Source organism: Alosa pseudoharengus, unplaced genomic scaffold (assembly GCF_046254945.1).
Source record: "Alosa pseudoharengus isolate Yale_2024_CS ecotype anadromous, Long Island Sound unplaced genomic scaffold, YU_APseudo_1.1 YU_APseudo_1.1_scf_6, whole genome shotgun sequence".
In the NCBI taxonomy this organism is placed as follows: domain Eukaryota; kingdom Metazoa; phylum Chordata; class Actinopteri; order Clupeiformes; family Clupeidae; genus Alosa; species Alosa pseudoharengus.
The window spans coordinates 16,815,340-16,834,888 of record NW_027468848.1 but is presented as its reverse complement, the minus strand read 5'-3'; the positions used below and the strand labels follow the sequence as shown (position 1 = coordinate 16,834,888).

Sequence of the window (19,549 nt, the reverse complement as noted above, 5' to 3'; positions counted from 1 at the left end):
GTTGTTGTAACTGTATGTGCTGTTGTGCTACCTCAGAGAATCCTCAGCTGCAGAAGCAGGACACCTTTGTGGAGAAACTTGTCACTCAGGTGATCAAAAACCTCCAGGTGAAGATTTCCAACATCCACATCCGTTATGAGGATGATGTGAGTATCTACACAAGCACACTCGCAGTATAACAACCATATGGTATCTTGGTCAGTCAAGACATTCACACCCATATGTCGTGCTGTCGCACATTCACAGCCGCAATTTCACACTCAGAAACGCACACACATACAGTACAGTACATTACAGTACATTATATTTGATGTCCAACATTCTAGAACCATAATAAAAATATCAAAACTATGACAAAATACATAGTCATTCACAAATGTATACCCAAAATATTTAGGATTTTAAACATTTCCTTACATGGTTATATTGAAATGAACATTTGTGTGTGTGTGTGTGTGTGTGTGTGTGTGTGTGTGTGTGTGTGTGTGTGTGTGTGTGTGTGTGTGTGTGTGTGTGTGTCCATCTGCAGATAACCAACCCATCCTCCCCCATTTCATTTGGAGTATCTCTACAAAACCTCAGTCTGCAGGTAAACATCTGATTCAGTATATGATTCAGTTTATACAGTGTTGAGTGTGAGAGAGAGAGAATATGTTGATGGGGTTTGAATTTTTTTCTCTCCTTAGACAGCAGATGCTAATTGGACCCCATGTCTGCTGGATGATAAAGCCAAACTGTTCTTCAAGGTAACCCCCATGTGCACATAAAAGAAAAACACAGAACCATTTACCTTTTCACTTTGTATTCCACTCTAAAGATGTCATCTGTTCTGTGTGTATTTTTCTATATCTGTTGTGTGCGTGTGTTAAACATGGCGTTTCTATGTCCTCTGCAGCTGGTGCGGCTAGACAGCCTATTTGCCTACTGGAACACCAACTCTGAGCTCTACTCCAATCACGCCCCAGACCAGGCGCTGGTAAGACCACCACACACACACACACACACACACACACACACACACACACACACACACACACACACACACACACAGCAGACACTCAGAATTACACAGAATGGTCATGTGTAACAGATCTGTCATCTCATACAGTACATATTTCTCTCCTCTCCTGTACAGAGATGTCTGAGACATAATGTTGCTGTGGAGGGTTCCATCCCTCAAGATTATCAATATGGTAGGTCCCTTTATTACGTGCGTGCGTGCGTGCGTGTGTGTGTCCGTGTGTGTGCGTGCGTGCATGCATTCTCCAGTGTGTAATGTTATAATGGTGTGCTTGTGGTCTCCAGTATTCCGACCAATCTCGGCGCGAGCCAAACTGAGAATGAACCCACGGTCTGATGTGGACTTATCTGCCCCTAAAATGGACCTGATGGTCAATCTCCCTGACGTGTCTGTGGAGCTCAGCAGGCCACAGGTAATTATGACTCTTCTCATATTGACTGGAAACAATAAATATCGTACATTGTTAAAATGCAGACGGAAGTCTAGGGCATGTTAAACTTAATCTTAAAAGCCTCCTGCAATTGGCAATGGAAAAGAGAGTCAAAACAGAACCCAACACCGCTAATTCTACACATTGTGTAGGTAAAGGTAAAGACTAGGAAGTAACGCAATGCGTGTAGGTGGAGCTCAGTGAGAGGTGACTCACTTTCACAGCCCGGTGTAGCCTCACGCTCTCTCCCAGCGCAACCCAAAAGCCCAAGCGTCGCTTCTTTTGACACATTCAATTTTCACGGGGTGGTGTCCAAAGTCCAAAGACAAGTTTTGCCTGACTCACAGCTGGCAAAATGTTAATGAGGGAAAACAGGCCTGTACCAAGGATCCTGTCTGCATATAGAGGCGTGTCGTTGACGTATTAATGAGCGTCAAAGCCCCGCTTGTCAGTCAGTGCTTTCCCTACTATGTGACCTAACCTATACTAACATCACACTCACATGAACAATAAGCAATAATGTATTCACACACGCACACTGATAAAACCATAAACCAAGATTGTGCCACACACATTTACACAGTTGGCCTCTATGGCTGTTTCACCCCTGAACTCTGACCCGTGACCCATGAGCTTCTCCCTTTGCCACAGTATGTCAGCATCCTGGAGCTACTGGGTTCAGTGGACATGATGTCACGCAATTTGCCATACAGGAAATACCGTCCAGACCTGCCCCTTCATAACAATGCCTTCCTATGGTTAGTGTGTGTCTCTGTGTGTGCAGTATTTATGTATGCATATGCATATGTATATGTATATATTTATATACTTTATGTCTGTGTGGGTGTCTGTCCACACACAAATAGATAAGTAAATGGGCTCTATGCACGACTCCATTTTGGATTCACTTCCTACTGGGCAATCCACTTCCTGTTTACACTGTAAACAGTAGGCTATGACAGAAAATGACAGATTACTGGCCTGCCAGTTTTAGTAGGCTATTGCTAGTTGAACAACATAGCTAAAGTTATCTAACCAGTTCAGTAACATCAGTTGCTTGATTAAGGTTAAGAACCCTTTTTAAACCCTGTTTGCTGGAGGGAGTGGCACACAACATTTTCACAGAGTTGGTCCACATTACCATGAGACAAGGTCCTGAAGACAATGACTATAGAAACAAGCCATGTTTGCCAATGTTTTAATGTACACAGGAAGTTGATATGCCAGTACAAGCGAATCCAAAATGGAGTCATGCATAAAGCCTATTGTATGTTTGAGTCTGTTGTTTGTCTCGGCATGGTGACTGTGCACACTTGAGTTTGTATGCAAGTAATATGCTGGAAAGAGTATCTTATAAACTGGATGGTGTTATTAATATTTGTTCTATTGATAATGTTAGGTGGCGTTATTAATATTTGTTCTATTGATAATGTTAGGTGGCGCTATGTCATCGCGGGGATCCTGGAGGTGAACGTGAAGCCTCGTCTGCACATGTGGTCGTGGCAGCACATCCGCCGCCACAGACAAACAGTCAAGCGCTACAGGGGACTCTACAAACACAAGATCACCAACAAGAAACCTATGGAGTCTATGCTGAGAGAGTTGGAGGTAAACACACACACGTACACGTACACGCACACGCACACACACACATACACTTCAACTTGAAATGCACACATACAAGCACACAGAATGTCTTTCTTTTTGTGACATTTCTGCTTTGTCCATTTAACAGGAAACTGAGAAGACTTTAGACATCTTCAATATCACACTGGCACGCCAGCAAGCAGAAGTGGAGGTATACAACACATATCCATGTGTCCATCATTAATGAAGCATCATTCATTCCCTTTGTTCTGTTCACTTTGAAATCATACATGTGTCCCTCTATACTGCTGCTCCCACCCATTTTGCATGCAGCCAATTGTCCACTAGTCGGTTATGACTGGCCATGAGTTCAGCTGCCGTGTGTGTGTGTGTGTGTGTGTGTGTGGCGTTGCCAGGCGATGCGGGCGGGGCTGCCTGTGATTCGTCCAGGTCAGAAGGCGGAGGTGGAGGAGTCGCAGGGCTGGTTTGGCTGGATGTGGAGCTGGGGATCGGAAACCTCACCTAAGAGCAAAGAGACTGTCAAAACCGGAGGTCAGCACCTAAACATAAACACACATGCTAACAAACAGACAGACAAACAAACAAACAAACCTAGATGTGGAAAAGCTTGAACTTGAGTTTCATTCTAAAAATGTTGTCAAGTTTGGGACTCCTGGGATCATCAGGCATGGGATCCCTGGATTGAATATGATGAGTTTCATTTGTCCTGGTCTTGTTTCAGTCAAACAAGGTTTTTGCCTCTCCAGGGGCCTGTACTACGAAGCGGGGTTACTGGCTTATCTGGGTAACTTCGAGAGTAACTTGATCACGTGTGGCGTAACTTCCCGATTAAGGTATGCTGCCATAGCAATTTACGCTGCATCTCAAACCTGCTCCGACAAGGTTATGTTCTTGGTTAACCCGAGGTTTCCGTTAACCACACCCTTTATAAGTACCACCACTCCACTAACAATTTCTCCCGAGACATGTCGGCGTACCTGGATGATCCATACGACATTGGAGCGCAAATCGTGAGGGACTCTCTTCGCAGGGCGAGGGGTTTTAGAGACCGCCAGAAAATATATATAGCCTACCCGGACGATATTCTCTATATTGTCAGCCAAGGGAATTCGTTATCTTTGTCAGATGATCTAGGAAGACGTCTCATAGCAATGCCCGTACGTGGACATTCATGTATTTCATCGGTGATGCAAGAATACTGTCCGAAAATAAATCGGACATAGGCCTACAGTAGGCCTAATAAATTAAAATAAAAATTTTAACAAACTTGTTGAATTGAATGTCATATTACTGTACCCTGCACATAAAGGCTACACATTTCCACAGCACCAGAATCCGACCGAATGCCTCCCTCAACCCCCTCCATAATCGGCCTTCCACTATTATTTGCGATGGCCAACTCTTCTGCTAATGTAAAACACGCTGGTGCCTTTCCTCCTACAGTAGTGTTCAAAGACACCTTTTTCTTGTTAGCTGTAAAACAGAGGCAAAGTGAAGGCTATAAGCTAGGCCTACATGTTTTCATAATTAAGAAATATTAATGCAAGCTATAACTATATAAACCTACTATTCTGAATAATGTTTTTGTGTTTCATTTTCACCTGCTGCCATGTGCGTTTGGCAATGGTGTTGCATCTGAAATGTTCACAGGATTAGGCATACACTAAATCAGTCAATGGGGGCTACTTAAACATTCAATTATCCTTATTACTGTAATCTATATGCCCACTTCTGAATTGGGTTGCATCTGTAGGCCTTTCTATGAACTCAAAATAGGCTATTTAATTATTTCATCTCATTTTAGACATTCCGCAAGATACTAATCCTCCGTAACACATATTTGAAGAACATGTGGGAATAAAACTTTACTTTTAGGCATTTAGGCTACCCGATCTGCAATACGTTGCCAACAGCCTTGCTTTGTTCACTGCCGACGTATTTGATTTTTGTCGTAGAGTGGGTTTTAATTCCTCATAACTTGTCATAATTATTGTGCATTCCTCATCCGTGAAATAAGGTGATCGCGTCATCATTGAAAGTGGTGACTTGCGCTGCAACCCGCCCCTTTTATGTGAACGCGCACAAACTCCAATTAGGTTAACCCCGGCTCATCAAATCAACTTTATAATCAGCGTCGTAGTACCGATTAACACCACTTAAGATAACCAGGTTTTTGTCAACCGCGGTTTAACAAAGTAACCCTGGGTTACATTGGGTATGTTAAGCTCCCTTCGTAGTACAGGCCCCAGCCTGTTCTACACATGTTTAACACATTCTTTCTTGAATCTTCCTGAGGGCCAGTGAGGGCATAGCTGTGATCCAGGATCCGTTTACCTGTAGGTTGTTAGACAGTGAATCTGTGAGAGCTGTTAAGATTCAACTTAGCCCTTTTTTTGGGGGGTGGGACTGTTTTCTGCAGGGTTTGACGACCTTATGACACCGGCGGAGAAAGACAAACTCTACAAGGCCATTGGTTACAGTGAGATAGCTGTCAATCACAACTTGCCCAAAAATGTATGTCCACACACACATACACACACTTATAATTAGAAGTCTTTTTTAACCTGATGGCCATTTTGTTTGTTATGTTTTTAGCATGTTTATTGTCTATTTTGTGTGTGTGTGTGTGTGTGTGTGTGTGTGTGTGTGTGTGTGTGTGTGTGTGTGTGTGTGTGTGTGTGTGTGTGTGTGTGTGTGTGTGTGTGTGTGTGTGTGTGTGTGTGTGTGTGTGTGTGTGTGTGTGTGTAGTTTGTGGACATGAAGGTGAGCTTCCAGCTGGTCAGCATGAGTGTGAGCTTGAAGGAGAGTTCACACAAGCCAGAGATCCTCAAGTTGGCCGTGATGGACCTGAGTGCCATGCTGACCCAGAGACCAGGAGCGCAGGCCTTCGGGTACACACTCCTCTCTCACCACCTCTTACACACTCGCTACTCTACTACTCCTCTCTCTCCACCTCTTACACACTCTCTACTCTACTACTCCTCTCTCTCCACCTCTTACACACTCTCTACTCTACTCCTCTCACTTCACCTCTTACACACACTCTCTACTCTACTACTCCTCTCTCTTAACCTCTTACACACTATCTACTACTCTCTCTCTTACACACTCTCTACTCTACTACTCCTCTCTCTTAACCTCTTACACACTATCTACTACTCTCTCTCTTACACACTCTCTACTCTACTACTCCTCTCTCTTCACCTCTTACACACACTCTCTACTCTACTACTCCTTTCTCTTCACCTCTTACACACTCTCTACTCTACTACTCCTCTCTCTTCACCTCTTACACACTCTCTACTCTACTACACCTCTCTCTTCACCTCTTACACACTCTCTACTCTACTCCTCTCTTCACTGAAGTAGGGATCGACCGATATATTGGCCGGCCGATATATCGGGCCGATATTTGTGTTTTTTACGTGTATCGTCATCGGCCGATAATCGGCTGTGTTCGCCGATAGTTTTTCCCCCCGCATTATTTACATACAGGCGTCCACAGGCAGCTCTGTGTTGCTGGAGACGCTGCAATTCACGTGCAGACTGCCCCTCCCCCACTAGCAGAGTGCTGAAAGCATCCTCTTCAAGACAACAGTAAACTTTAAACCTTCAAAGCATCTTTTAACTGTTTGACTTAGCTGAAATATTGCCATACACTTTGAAAGTGGAAGCAAGTTTGTGGGTCCAAATGGAAAACGTGAATGATCGACTTTATTTAATGCTGAATCCCTTGCCTATAAAACTGCTTGCCATTGTATTTAGGGAGCTGCAAATAGCTAAGTTGTAGGCTATCCATATGCATGCGGTAGCGGTAGCTGTTACGAACACTGGTCATATGATTAAGTAATGCCAACGTTGTTCCTGGTATTTGTGGGAGTTTTATTCAGCGACCACCTGGCTGAGTTTTGGACGCGTGTGGTGTGTGCGTCTCCCTCCCCCTCTCCCTCTCCCTTCGAGCTGGCGGAGTTGCCATCACAGTGATATCAGAGCTTTAATAATGAGAGACGTGTTATACGTTGTTGAGTATTAATTTGTGTTAACATTTATCATGTACCAGACATAAGTGTACCGTGTATGCCTTACTTGTGTGTTTAGAGCTGTTTGCTAACGTTATCATTATCAATCTAGTTCAATGGTGGTTGAGTTTTCGTCAGCTACCAAACAGAAGTTTGTGTGTGCGTCTGGTCTGTCTCACTCAGTGGGACACACGCATCACAGCGATATGAGAGTGCTGCGCTACCTGAAGGAGAGCTTTTAAAACTTTGAGAGATATGTTTTTATACCTTTTAATGTTGATGCCGTTTAGAACAGAAACATCTGACACCACGTTATTTTCCTCTGCTGATTTATGTTCTGTGGTTGACAAATCTGGCAGCTTTTTAGAAATTTTTTTTTAAACCATGCAGTCTTAAATTACAAATCAAGCACTTTATTTCAGCTACCTTTTTTAGGCTTATTGTTTTATTAAATTATTTAAATGTGTTGACAGGACATTTTGTGATGACCTGAATTATGTCTTATATGTCAGCAAGCAATGCATCATCAAGGCTGTGTTGTAAGATGTTGATGAAAGCCTTTTACCCTTGCACAGTTAACCATATGCAGTGCACCCATCCATAAGTTCAATAAATGTTCCTTTTTTAAATTGAGACTTATTTACATTTGTTATCATCATTTGTGTAATTATGTGTCATTTGTATGATGTAAATTGAGGGAGCAAAAGCAGTATCGGCTCCAAATATCGGCTCAAGAAAATCGGCAGCCTGTATCAGTCATCGGCTAAAGCTGATGGGAAAAGAAGACGGTATCGGTATCGGCACTAAAAAATCCATATCGGTCGATCCCTACTCTTCACCTCTGTTACACACTCTCTACTCTACTGCTTCTCTCTCTTCTCCTCTTACACACTCTCTACTCTACTACTCCTCTCTTACACACTCTCTACTCTACTACTCCTCTCTCTTCTCCTCTTACACACTCTCTACTCTACTACTCCTCTCTCTTAACCTCTTACACACTCTCTACTCTACTACTCCTCTCTTACACACTCTCTACTCTACTACTCCTCTCTCTTCTCCTCTTACACACTCTCTACTCTACTACTCCTCTCTCTTAACCTCTTACACACTCTCTACTCTACTACTCCTCTCTTACACACTCTCTACTCTACTAGCGGGCTCTTACAGGTGTTTGTATGTTAAATGAAAGTGTGTGTGTGTGTGTGTGTGTGTGTGTTTTTGCCTGCCTCATAGGGTGTCTGCCCAGCTGTCATCGTTTGAAGTGACTGGACTTCCTCGAAACCACGTGGCTCCTATCCTGCTGTCTTCGCGGCGTGTGGCTGTGGAGAATAACAACCCGCTCCTGACGCTGATGTTTGAGACCAACCCACTGGACGGCTCGGCTGACCAGAAACTGCACGCCGACGCCCAGCCACTGGAGATCATTTATGATGCTGTATGTGTATTAATGTGCAATTTATTTATCCAACTATGCATGAAACCAAAAGCACCCTCTTGTTTGTGTGTGGTGTAGAACTGCCAGCCACAGGAGATCTTCCTCTTTTGGTTTTCTCAAACCACTAAACCACTGTCTGTCTTTGTGTGTGTGTGTGTGTGTGTGTGTGTGTGTGTGTGTGTGTGTGTGTGTGTGTAGATGACGGTGAACAGCCTGTCAACATTCTTCCTGCTCCCTGATGATGTCCAGCTGGATGAGCTGACCAATGCGACACTCATGAAGCTGGAGCAGTTCAAAGACCGCACCGCTACAGGTCTAACGCGCACACACACACACATACACACACACACATTATATTTCAGACCACCATCATAATCTAGAAGCCCTAAAACTTACAGCCCACTCAATGATGCTAGTGTTCTGTTTAACGTCTTAACCAAACTCATGGACAAAGACATGTTGCCTATGCTGCCACCTTTTACTGAAACGTGGTGGTTTTTCCATGTTGTTCTCGTTGCTTCATTCACATGGCACATAAAGAGAGGGTGAAGCCTCTTGTGGATCACCTGACACCAGACACCTTGCTTATAGTGAACCCTTTGTTATCAGGCCAGCCGTTTGAGTTTCCTATCGTTCCTATTTGCCTTTTTCTCCAAGGCGTGTTCCATTTTGCAAATGTGCTGATTGCATGTGCTGTTAGCGGCAGCGTTTGGCCCTGTGAGGCTGCAGGCTTGCTGGGTGTGTTGCACTGTTAACCGGCCCTGTGCTCCCCCTGCAGGCCTCATGTATGTGATCGAGACTCAGAAGGTGCTGGACCTGAGGGTCAACCTCATGGCCTCGTACGTCATCGTGCCTCAGGGCGGCTTCTACAGTGGCAAGGAGAACCTCATCCTGCTGGACCTTGGACACCTGAAGGTATATAAGTATAAGTGTAGTGGTTTCTTTTGTTGTCCTATTGACCACTATGGTGGCTGAGCTAGAATGTCTGACCCACTTGTCCAAAGGAGAATAATCCACGTCCACAGGTGTTTTGATATCCAAAAGTATAGGAGGGTTTATTACAAATAAATGAAAATATAAATTTTTATATACTCTTTTGACCTGTGAGGGAAATTTGGTCTCTGCATTTATCCCAATCCGTGAATTAGTTAAACAGCACACAGTTAACACACAGTGAGGTGAAGCACACACTAATCCCGGAGCAGTGAGCTGCCTGCTTCAACGGTGGCGCTCGGGGAGCAGTGAGGGGTTAGGTGCCTTGCTCAAGGGCACTTCAGCCGCGCCTACTGGTCGGGGTTCGAACCGGCAACCCTCCGGTTACAAGTCCGAAGCGCTAACCAGTAGGCCACGGCTGCCCCTAAGGTGTCAGTGTGCGTGTGTGTCAGTGTGAGTGTGTGAGAGAGTGTGTGTGAGTTGTGTTTGGCCTCTGTCAACCCTGCAATGGTCAGTATGGGCAGCTAGAGCTCGTCTTCTGTTTTCAGTGGCACAGTCAAAACACATATATTCTTTCAAAAGGAGAGTCCTGCCTGATGGGTTTAAATATAAAAGAGGTTCAAACAATACCAGTGTTGCTCTAATGAGTCATTCAGTATCCCTTACGTATTTGTGTGTGTGTGTGTGTGTGTGTGTGTGTGTGTGTGTGTGTGTGTGTGTGTGTGTGTGTGTGTGTGTGTGTGTGTGTGTGTGTGTGTGTGTGTGTGTGTGTGTGTAGATGTCCAGTAAGACGCGAAAGGGCCTGCCTCATCTCTCTGTTGGCAGCAGCACCCTGGAGGACATCATGTCCAGAGCCTACGACAGCTTCGACATCCAGCTCAGCAACCTGCAGTTCCTCTACAGCAAAGCAGGTATACACCCAAACCCCAGCACACTCATATGTAGACTCGTACACAGAAGCACACCCAGTCCCACACACTCTGTGTTGATGTTGATGTTGATGTTGATGTTGATGTTGTTGATGATGTTGTTGTTGATGTTGATGTTGTTGATGTTGTTGTTGTTGTTGTAGACGGGGACTGGCGTGCGGCCCGCAAGCTGAAGCGCTCTGCGCTGCATGTGCTGGAGCCGGTGGACCTGAGGGTGGAGCTGAGCAGAGCTATGGTGGTGACGGACTCCCGCATGCCCAAGTACGAGCCCCACAGCAAACATGCGCTCATGCACCTGTACACACCAACCCGCAAGAGTGCTGCTCTATGTGCTCACTGACACTAATGTATTCCCATTGCATACACAAAAATCACCCACTCATTTCACACACACATACTTCCTCCCATTCACTGACTTTTACATTGTCAAACATACGCACACACGCGCACACACACACACACACACACACACACACACACACACACAGTCACACACACTTGCACATGCAAGACAAATCTCCTTCGGGGCAGTAAAGGATCGCTCGCTCACTCACTAGCATTATGCTGAGAGCACTTATGGTATTTATTTATTTATTAATTAATAATTATTATTATTTGTGTGTGTGTGTGTCTAAGGTTTAAGATATCTGGAGAGCTTCCGCTCCTCTCTCTGCGGATCTCTGATGATAAGGTGCGGGGTGTGCTGGCCCTGGTGGACAGCATTCCTCTCCCAGAGAGCCGGCCCACCCCCACCCCCAAACCCAGCGTCATCCAGCTCACACCCAAGGTGAGTCCCACGGGGAGAGTGGGCTGTGTCCGCATACAAGGCCTCCTCCTGAATACCTCAGCCACTTTTACTCACAGTTTCTCAGATGTTTAGACCATTGGTATGGTAGTTATGTGTGTGTTTTTGTGAGACTGACTTGGTGTTTGTCCTCTCAGCCGTCCAAACATATTATGACCACGCCTCAGGTCAACCCAAGGAAAGGACCCTCCCTCGCCGAGATGCGGTCGTCAATGTTCTACGATGCCAGTAGGTACACGTGCACATACACATACATAAGCTCACACACTTACTGTATATACTATGCTGTATTTGAATCACACAAGTTAATTGATCAACATTTAGAATCATTATTGGTTTCTTATCACCATCTCTGTAATTGTTAACTGATATTTATCACAAATGGTAATATTTTCTTTGCTGATATGAAGTTGTATACTTAACTCCAACACCACTAAACACCTACCTTTTTTCTCTGTGCACGTGCGTGTGTGTGTGTGTGTGTGTGTGTGTGCGTGTGTGTGTGTATAGTCTCTATAACGTCTATGAGCTCAGAGGAGGAGCTCTTTTTTGATGCTCCCAGCTCACCTGTCAGGGACCAGCCGTTCCTCTTTGAGGTTCCGCCCAGCTCACTGTCGCGCTCCGCATCACTGAGGCAACGCACCATGGCAACCCCCGAACCTCAGAAGAACATGACTGACTTCCTCATATTATTCATGATCCAGAAGGTACATCATAACCGTAATGAACTGTGCATGTACTCATACTCCCTCACACACAAAGGTTGTATCAGTGATGGCGGGTTAACGTCACTTCTGTTGACCTTCAAACAAAACAGAGAGCTAGCTCGCTACTCCCTCCCCCTCCCTCCCGTGCAATTGAAACTCTCCTGAACGCGCATCTTGTCAGTTATTGGTTGGAACACTTTATTTTGCCTTTGAGTGGATGGAAACACTTGTTGATGGCAATTGTTTTTGTGTGCAGATCTCAGAGCCTAGGCTGCCTACAGAGACGTGTTTTTTTGACGGCCTGCTTATGGAGCGGGCAGCTAACGGATCGTTAGAAAAGATTAGATGAATGTGATAATTTATGTTGTGTCTTTTTTGGGCCCGCAATCGCTGATACAACCTATAACATAATATACAGTATAAACACAGACTTGGACATGGTATCATGTGCAAGACATGTTGGCGTGTGTGCTTATGCAGTGGTAAGATTACTTATTTAGAATTGATTAATTATCATAAGTATTGTAGTGAGCACCTTATGTCTGTCTGTGAAGTCTGCCTGTTGCTGAAATGCCAAAACATGTCTGCCCATTGACTGGTTTCCAATGAATTAAGAGAGAGTTTGCGCTTGATGGTGCATATTTCTGTTTATCATCAAAGTCTCCCTGTCTATCATTTGGAAGCAAAACAGCCTGTGTTGCTTTGGCCATTTAGGCATCTGGAAATAGAAGAAATAGATAACCTTGTTTGATGCCAACTGAAGACATACAAGAATGAACTGAAAAACTGAAAAAAGTATGGAATGTTTTTCCTGCCCCAGCTGGTGACTGATCTGTCTGTCTGCCTGTCTGTCTGTCTGTCTGCATGTCTGCCTGCCTGTCTGTCTGCCTGCCTGCCTGCCTGCCTGCCTGTCTGTTTGTCGGTCTGTCTGTCTGTCTGCCTGTTTGTCTGTCTGTCTGTCTGTCTGTCTGTCTGTCTGCCTGTCTGTCTGCCTGTCTGTCTGTCAGCTCTCCATCCAGCTGTGTCGTGTGAGTGACGGTGAGGAGGTGACTGTGCTCCACCTGAGCATCGAGGGCTTAGGGGCGGAGTTGAAGAAGCGCACCTTTGACATCCGAGCCGAGACCTTCCTGAGGGAGATCTGTTTGGCCTGCCCCGAGTACACAGGTGAGACACGGTCACTCACGCAAACGTGTACACACACATACACACACACACACACACACATATAAATGGTGTGTTGAGAAGGTCTGCATGCTTATGGAAAGATAAGATGCATATATTCAAGTATACACATTCACTGTCACTTGTTTATACACACTGACATGTCATCGCTTAATAGAGCATGCATTTGTGCATAACTGTGTGTGTGTATGTATGTGTGCACTTCTAGATGCTGAAGACAAACCTGTGCACCTCATAACAACATTAGACAACACGGAGGATGACCTGCTCATTTTGGAGTACACAAAGGTACTAACTCAGCTCTCACATGTGCAGTGGCACCTGGACACTCCATGTAGACCAGTGGTCCCCAAACTACGGCCCACGGGCCGGATACGGCCCGCCACCTCATTTTGGGTGTCCCCCCCCAAAACATGTCTGTGGTATATAGCATCTGGCCGGCACGGGAGTACGACATCGTATTTCTGGGACTTTCTGGGATAATTATTTCTATTTTTTATTTACTCTTCAAATGTTCATACAAATTCACAAAGTTCTCATCAGGTGCTTTTTGGCCAGCACATAAAACTCTCATAGTTTGAGAACTTTAAATTATTTGTAGGATATTGCTTGTTCACAACTTGAGCTGTGTATGCAAAGACACTGCTAATACTTTTGGGAATGCTAAAGTCTTTTTATTAGTATTATTTTATTTGAGCTACATTTTACATTGTATGATGGCAACATAAACACAGCTAACAATGGTATTACAACAGTCTACCTTAGTTGAATATTCCATTACATTTAATGTATTTATTGCAGTAGCCAATGATTAAATGTAATGGAATATTCAACTAAGGTAGACTGCTGTTGTTCACAGCACTAAGCTATTTATGGTTACTGATATACTCCGAGTCTCTGGCCCTCTCTTAGAGCCAGGCATAATGAGCTGGCCCTCGGAAGAAAAAGTTTGGGGACCACTGATGTAGACTATATGATCTAAATATAGTGTACTTAACCTACTTTTGTATTTTCTGTATTTGAGCTACCTGACCCTGTGATGTGGAACTGCATTGTCTGTGTTTAACTATTTGCATTTTTGAGTATTAAAAGAGTACATAGATCATACAGGATTGGGACAAACTGTTCTTCTGGATATAGTTAAGGATGTTCAGTATAATGGGCATTGTTTTGGTCCATTTGGGCCTGTAGCTATGGAGGGGTTGTAGTCTGCAGTGTGAGAGTTGTACAGTGAGCGGCATTTTTTCATGGTGCTGAGACTCGTGCCCTGTTGTCTGTCTGTCTGTCTGTTTCACACCATGTACTGTTCCTGCTGCAATATGGATGTTGAATCGGTTGTGTGTGTGTGTGTCTATCTACAGGCAGATAAGACCAGTCCAGAATTTAAGACTGTGTATAACAACACTGAACAGCTTGTAAAGGTGAGTGTATGTGTATGTGTTTGTGTGTGTGTGTGTGTGTCTGTGTGTGTTCATGTGTGTGAGATATATTTATGCACATATGAGTTAGCCGGTGTCAGTAGTCACAGTGATGTCACTTCCGATCAGGTGAACTTTTCATCTCTGGACGTGCACCTGTACACGGAGGCGCTGGTCAACACCGTGAACTTCCTGAGCAATCTGCTGCCCGCCTCGAGCCCGGAGCCAGCCCCACCCCCCGTTGAAGATGAGCAGGGAGAGGGGGATGAGGAGGAAGAAAAAGAACAGGAGAAGAAGGAGGGGTCAGCTGTGGTCAAAGCAGGTGTGATGCAGGACCTCTGGTGGAAAAACACAGCTAACTTTCATGCTTGAACTTTTTAAAAACTAATCATTTGGATTCTAATTTGATACTTGTTATAATTATGGTACTTAGCAGAATAGTTTTTTTCCCCAAAGTGGCTTGATGTATTAATAAATTACATTGTCATTAAAAATGATAAGCGAATAAATTACGTCTTCATAATAAATCCCTCTCACCGTGTTCCTCCTCTCTCTCCATCTCCCTGTTTCTCTCTATCCCCCTCTCCTCTGCAGTCTCTAAGAAGAGTAAGGGAGAGAATGGAGAGGTGGTGAACATGCACATCCGAGCAGATCTCTCCAGCCTGAAGGTCTTCATCCGTGGGGAGAAGGCTCGCATCGCAGAGATCCGCATTGAAGGTAGAACAGCATGACCCTCAGGGTGGGGTGTGTGTGGTGTGTGTGTGCATATGTGGTAGGTGATCACTGTGATGGTAAAGTGGTGACATTTGTATATGGGCTCTGGAGAGAGTGATGGAAGAGTAGTTTTGCCATTGTTTTTTAATGTGTGTGTGTGTGTGTGTGTGTGTGTGTCAGGGCTGGTGTCTGAGGTAGTAATGAAGAAGAAGGCAATGGAGGTCCAGGCCAACCTGAAGAACATCATCATTCTGGATTGTGACAAAGAAGCCCTCTATCAGAAGGTCACTTGAATTCTAATGATATATAGTATACAGTATACAAGATTACCTACACTGGCACACCTCTAAAAACACAAGTCTTTTCCTCCAACACAGTCACTACTAAATACTCACATTTTAGGGACAACTTTTTGTTGTATATCATTTTCATTTGTATTATTGTTTGAATTCCTCAGAGTTAGTACTTAACACTTTGTAGAGAGGCAGTCATTTGTGTGGATGTTTTGGTCTGTGTCAGAGGAGTTGATCAGTGCTTGGCCGGTGCTGTTTGATCCTGGATCATGATCATGGTGTGTGTGTGTGTGTGTGTGTGTGTGTGTGTGTGTAGGCGGTGTCCATAGCAGATAAGGAGGTGTTTGCCTTCCGGATGGTCAACTACACGGACGCCACGCAGGGCGACGCCTACAAGGACATGAGCTGCGTGGACACAGACATCAGCCTGACCGTGGGCTGCATCCAGCTGATCTTCCTCTACAAGTTCTTCTCCTCCATTCTGGTGAGTGAGAGACAGAGAGAGAGAGAGAAACAAATAATATTGTTTACGGTGATTTCTGAGGCCTCTGCCAGCAGTGCACTAGTCTCCAACACATGTAGGCTATCTACAGATAATTAAAAATGTGAGTGCACCTTCCAACACGGCACTTTCCCCAACGAAAAGTATCCAACAGTGGGCAAGTGTTTTCTGAGGGCTACCAAGTTAATAATAAACATTATAATACAGCTCTTCACAAAAGAGAGAGAGAGAGAGGTAGACGGGGGAGAGAGAGGTAGAGAGAGAGAGAGGGGTAGAGAGAGAGAGAGAGAGGTAGAGAGAGGTAGAGGTAGAGAGAGAGAGAGAGAGAGAGGTAGAGGTAGACGGGGGAGAGAGAGGTAGACGGGGGAGAGAGGTAGATAGAGAGAGAGAGGTAGAGAGAGAGAGACGAGTAGAGAGAGAGAGAGAGAGAGAGAGAGAGAATGTTGGTCAGGTGGTCTGGTACTAGTCATAATACTCCTCCTAATCTGAAATGTCTCTCTTCTTTTCTCATCCTCACTCTTCCCCTCCTCTTTTTTCTCCTCTCTCTTCCCCTCCTCTCCTCCTCCATCTTCCTATCTCTCCAGACCTTTGTGGATAACTTCCAGACGGCGAAGGCCGCCCTGGCGGAGGTGACGGCTCAGGCGGCGGAGAAGGCGGCGGTGGGCGTGCGGGAGCTGGCCGAGCGGAGCTCACGCATCTCGCTGGCCGTCCGCATCAACGCGCCCGTCCTCTTCCTGCCGCAGTCCTCCAGCTCGCCCAACGTCATCGTGGCCGACCTCGGGCGCGTGGTGGTCAGTAACGAGTTTGCCATGGAGTCCACCATGTCCCCGCTGCGCAAGGCCATCCCACCCGTCACCGATAACATGAAGGTGGAGCTCAGCCACCTGAAGATGTACAGGTCAGTTTTAGGCTGCCTCTGTCTAGAAGCCCAACAAGTCAGTCTTACTATATTATGTGGCTGTGCACATGTTTATGTCTATAATTAGAGTGTTTACATGTGAAATCAGCAAATATGTGTGTGTGTGTGTGTGTGTGTGTGTGTTTGTTTGTTTGTGTGTTTCTAATTTTTTGTGTGTCACGCAGGACTACATTTGCACATGGAAAGTTCCAGAATGAGGTGGAGCTCCTGAAGCCAGTGAATATGGACCTGACGATCAAGAGGAACCTCTCTGCTGCCTGGTACCACAAAATCCCAGACATCCAGATTGATGCTCACCTCCGACCCATGAGTGTAAGTCTGTCATTGTGTGTGTGTGTGTGTGTGTGTGTGTGCTTTGGAGCAGGTCTGTGTGCTCTATGCAGTTGCTGTAGTGCTTGTTAAGGTGTGTAGTATATGATCCCATTGTTGTGTGTGGTTGGCAGCTGGTGTTGAGTCAGGAGGACTTGGCAGTGGTATTACGGACTCTCAGTGAGAATCTCTCAGAAACAGCAAACGAGGAGTCAACCCCCTCAACTGCCCCTCCAGACAAGGCAGATACTACCTCAAATAAAGGTACACACACACACACACACACACACACACACACACACACACACAGACATAGTGTCTTGTATCATTAAAGGTATGTAGATGTATTTAGGATGACTAATTGTGTGTGTGTGTGTGTGTGTGTGTGTGTGTGTGTGTGTGTGTGTGTGTTTTCACAGAAAATACTGTGGTAATCTCCGCTGTGGTGGAGGCACAGCAGAGTGCCAAGCTGGAGACCAAACTCAAGCTGGACTTCAAATTCGACTCCCTGACTCTACTGTTGTACAGTCCAGCTGAGGTGTGTGTGTGTGTGTGCGCGTTCGTGTGTGTGTGTGTGTGTGGTTCCCGGGTTGACTGTGTGATTGTATGTCACCTGGGTGGTACAGGAATACAGGCTCTGTGCCTTTATTTCTGTGCCTTGAATGTGTGAGTATGCCTTATGTTCGTTTATAATTCTGTGTGTGTGTGTGTGTGTGTGTGTGTGTGTGTGTGTGTGTGTGTGTGTAGACTCCACAGCAGGGTGCGCGTGAGCCGCGTCTGATGCTGGCTGAGTTCACGCTGGGCTCCATTCACACCCAGCTGCTGCAGCTGTCCGACGGAGCCATGAACGCCACCGTCCGCCTGTCCGAGTGCCTGCTGGACGACAAGAGAAGCCACATCAAGAGTGTCACCTCCAGGTACTCACACACACGCACACTCACACACACACACTCACACGCACACTCACTCACACACACTCACACACACACACACACGCACACTCACACACACTCACACACACACGCACACTCACACACTCATAAAAGAAGATTCATGAATAGTCAGCACACACACATAACATTTATTTGTGTGTGTCTGTCTGTCTGTCTGTGTGTGTCTGTGTCTGTGTGTTTGTGTTCTTTCAATGTACATTGTGTCCATGATTGTGTTGAACCCCTTTGTGTGCGTGTGAGCGTGTGTGTGTACGTGTGTGTGCGTGTGTTTGTGTTTTTTTTCAATGTACATTGTGTCTCCATGATTGTGTTGAGCCCCTTTGTGTGCGTGTGAGCGTGTGTGTGTACGTGTGTGCGTGTGTTTGTGTTTTTTTTCAATGTACATTGTAGGGGTGTAACGGTTCATGTATTTGTATTGAACCGAAACGGTACGGGCGTCACGGTTCGGTGCATGAATTTACACGGAGAATACACGGTATAAAAATACATAAAACTTGTGTGCGGATTAATTAATGTCATGCGCAATTACTGTTAAGTAGCGAGAGTTACGGGAGTTCTTTAGCGACACCTAACGCTAATCTGTAGCCTCGCCTTAGCTCTGAAGCTCTGATTGGCGCCTATGTTTTTTTTGTCAGGTCGTCGGTCGAGTCCGTCAGTCATTAGCAGCACTAAGGTTAGACCCACAAGAGTTAGAGGATCCGCTGGTCTCTTTAAGATCGCGAGTTTGAGAACTTCAGTTACAGTAACGTTAGTACAGGCGAAAGAGTGGTGGATAAGATGAAACTGTGTGTCGGCGTTGTTCAGCAGTTGTTGGGTATGTGAGTGGAAAAAATGCTACACATATTCGAAGCCATCACCCAGATGATGTAGGCTACCAATCACTGAAACGAGGGGAAAAAACTTCCCCTGCGCTTCAGCAGCCTTTGGATACACATACAAATAGGGCCAAAACCTATGGCTTAAATTAAATGATTTCGTAATGACAGAAAGCTATGTAAATCGCGTGGTAATTACCTTTATGTTGGGGTAACTTGTAACTTCTCACATGAGGAGCTGGTAGTGTTAAGTGCATAGACAGTAAAATAAAGTGACAACGCTAACCAGGCTAATAAACAAACCATGCTACGGTGAGTTAACGTCAAAGGGCAAAGTCACGTGACTTCTAGTTGTAGGCCTAGTCTGTTTATGAAATGAAAGGAGCAATTTCGTTTTTTAAAAAAAAGGCAAAATAGTGTGATATTTTCACAGTTAGTAGGCTAGATTATTACTTTACACACAATAAAAAAATTGTAGACCCTTCAATATACAACTAAACACAGATGTTTCATTTTTCTATGTAATTTGCACTTTCAGAAATAAGAGATGCTGT

The 19,549-nt window shown here is 45.1% G+C and overlaps 1 protein-coding gene across 3 annotated transcripts in view; it reads left to right on the top strand.

Annotated features, from left to right (window-relative positions):
* Positions 1-19,549, top strand: part of vps13a (vacuolar protein sorting 13 homolog A) — a 54,612-nt gene that overhangs the window by 5,215 nt on the left and 29,848 nt on the right. For all 3 annotated transcript variants that reach the window (XM_076271105.1, XM_076271104.1, XM_076271106.1), the window contains exons 6-37: positions 37-146; positions 530-589; positions 687-746; positions 896-976; positions 1,136-1,193; positions 1,306-1,433; positions 2,103-2,209; positions 2,888-3,059; positions 3,187-3,249; positions 3,455-3,590; positions 5,479-5,573; positions 5,808-5,950; positions 8,315-8,516; positions 8,715-8,829; positions 9,295-9,431; positions 10,228-10,360; positions 10,522-10,639; positions 11,015-11,165; positions 11,321-11,411; positions 11,694-11,890; positions 12,898-13,054; positions 13,281-13,360; positions 14,434-14,493; positions 14,620-14,812; positions 15,085-15,207; positions 15,385-15,488; positions 15,814-15,981; positions 16,584-16,897; positions 17,083-17,230; positions 17,362-17,491; positions 17,647-17,765; positions 17,975-18,144. In XM_076271105.1, coding sequence (XP_076127220.1) covers positions 37-146; positions 530-589; positions 687-746; positions 896-976; positions 1,136-1,193; positions 1,306-1,433; positions 2,103-2,209; positions 2,888-3,059; positions 3,187-3,249; positions 3,455-3,590; positions 5,479-5,573; positions 5,808-5,950; positions 8,315-8,516; positions 8,715-8,829; positions 9,295-9,431; positions 10,228-10,360; positions 10,522-10,639; positions 11,015-11,165; positions 11,321-11,411; positions 11,694-11,890; positions 12,898-13,054; positions 13,281-13,360; positions 14,434-14,493; positions 14,620-14,812; positions 15,085-15,207; positions 15,385-15,488; positions 15,814-15,981; positions 16,584-16,897; positions 17,083-17,230; positions 17,362-17,491; positions 17,647-17,765; positions 17,975-18,144 — 4,123 coding nt within the window. The remainder of the gene's footprint in view (positions 1-36; positions 147-529; positions 590-686; positions 747-895; positions 977-1,135; positions 1,194-1,305; positions 1,434-2,102; positions 2,210-2,887; positions 3,060-3,186; positions 3,250-3,454; positions 3,591-5,478; positions 5,574-5,807; positions 5,951-8,314; positions 8,517-8,714; positions 8,830-9,294; positions 9,432-10,227; positions 10,361-10,521; positions 10,640-11,014; positions 11,166-11,320; positions 11,412-11,693; positions 11,891-12,897; positions 13,055-13,280; positions 13,361-14,433; positions 14,494-14,619; positions 14,813-15,084; positions 15,208-15,384; positions 15,489-15,813; positions 15,982-16,583; positions 16,898-17,082; positions 17,231-17,361; positions 17,492-17,646; positions 17,766-17,974; positions 18,145-19,549) is intronic.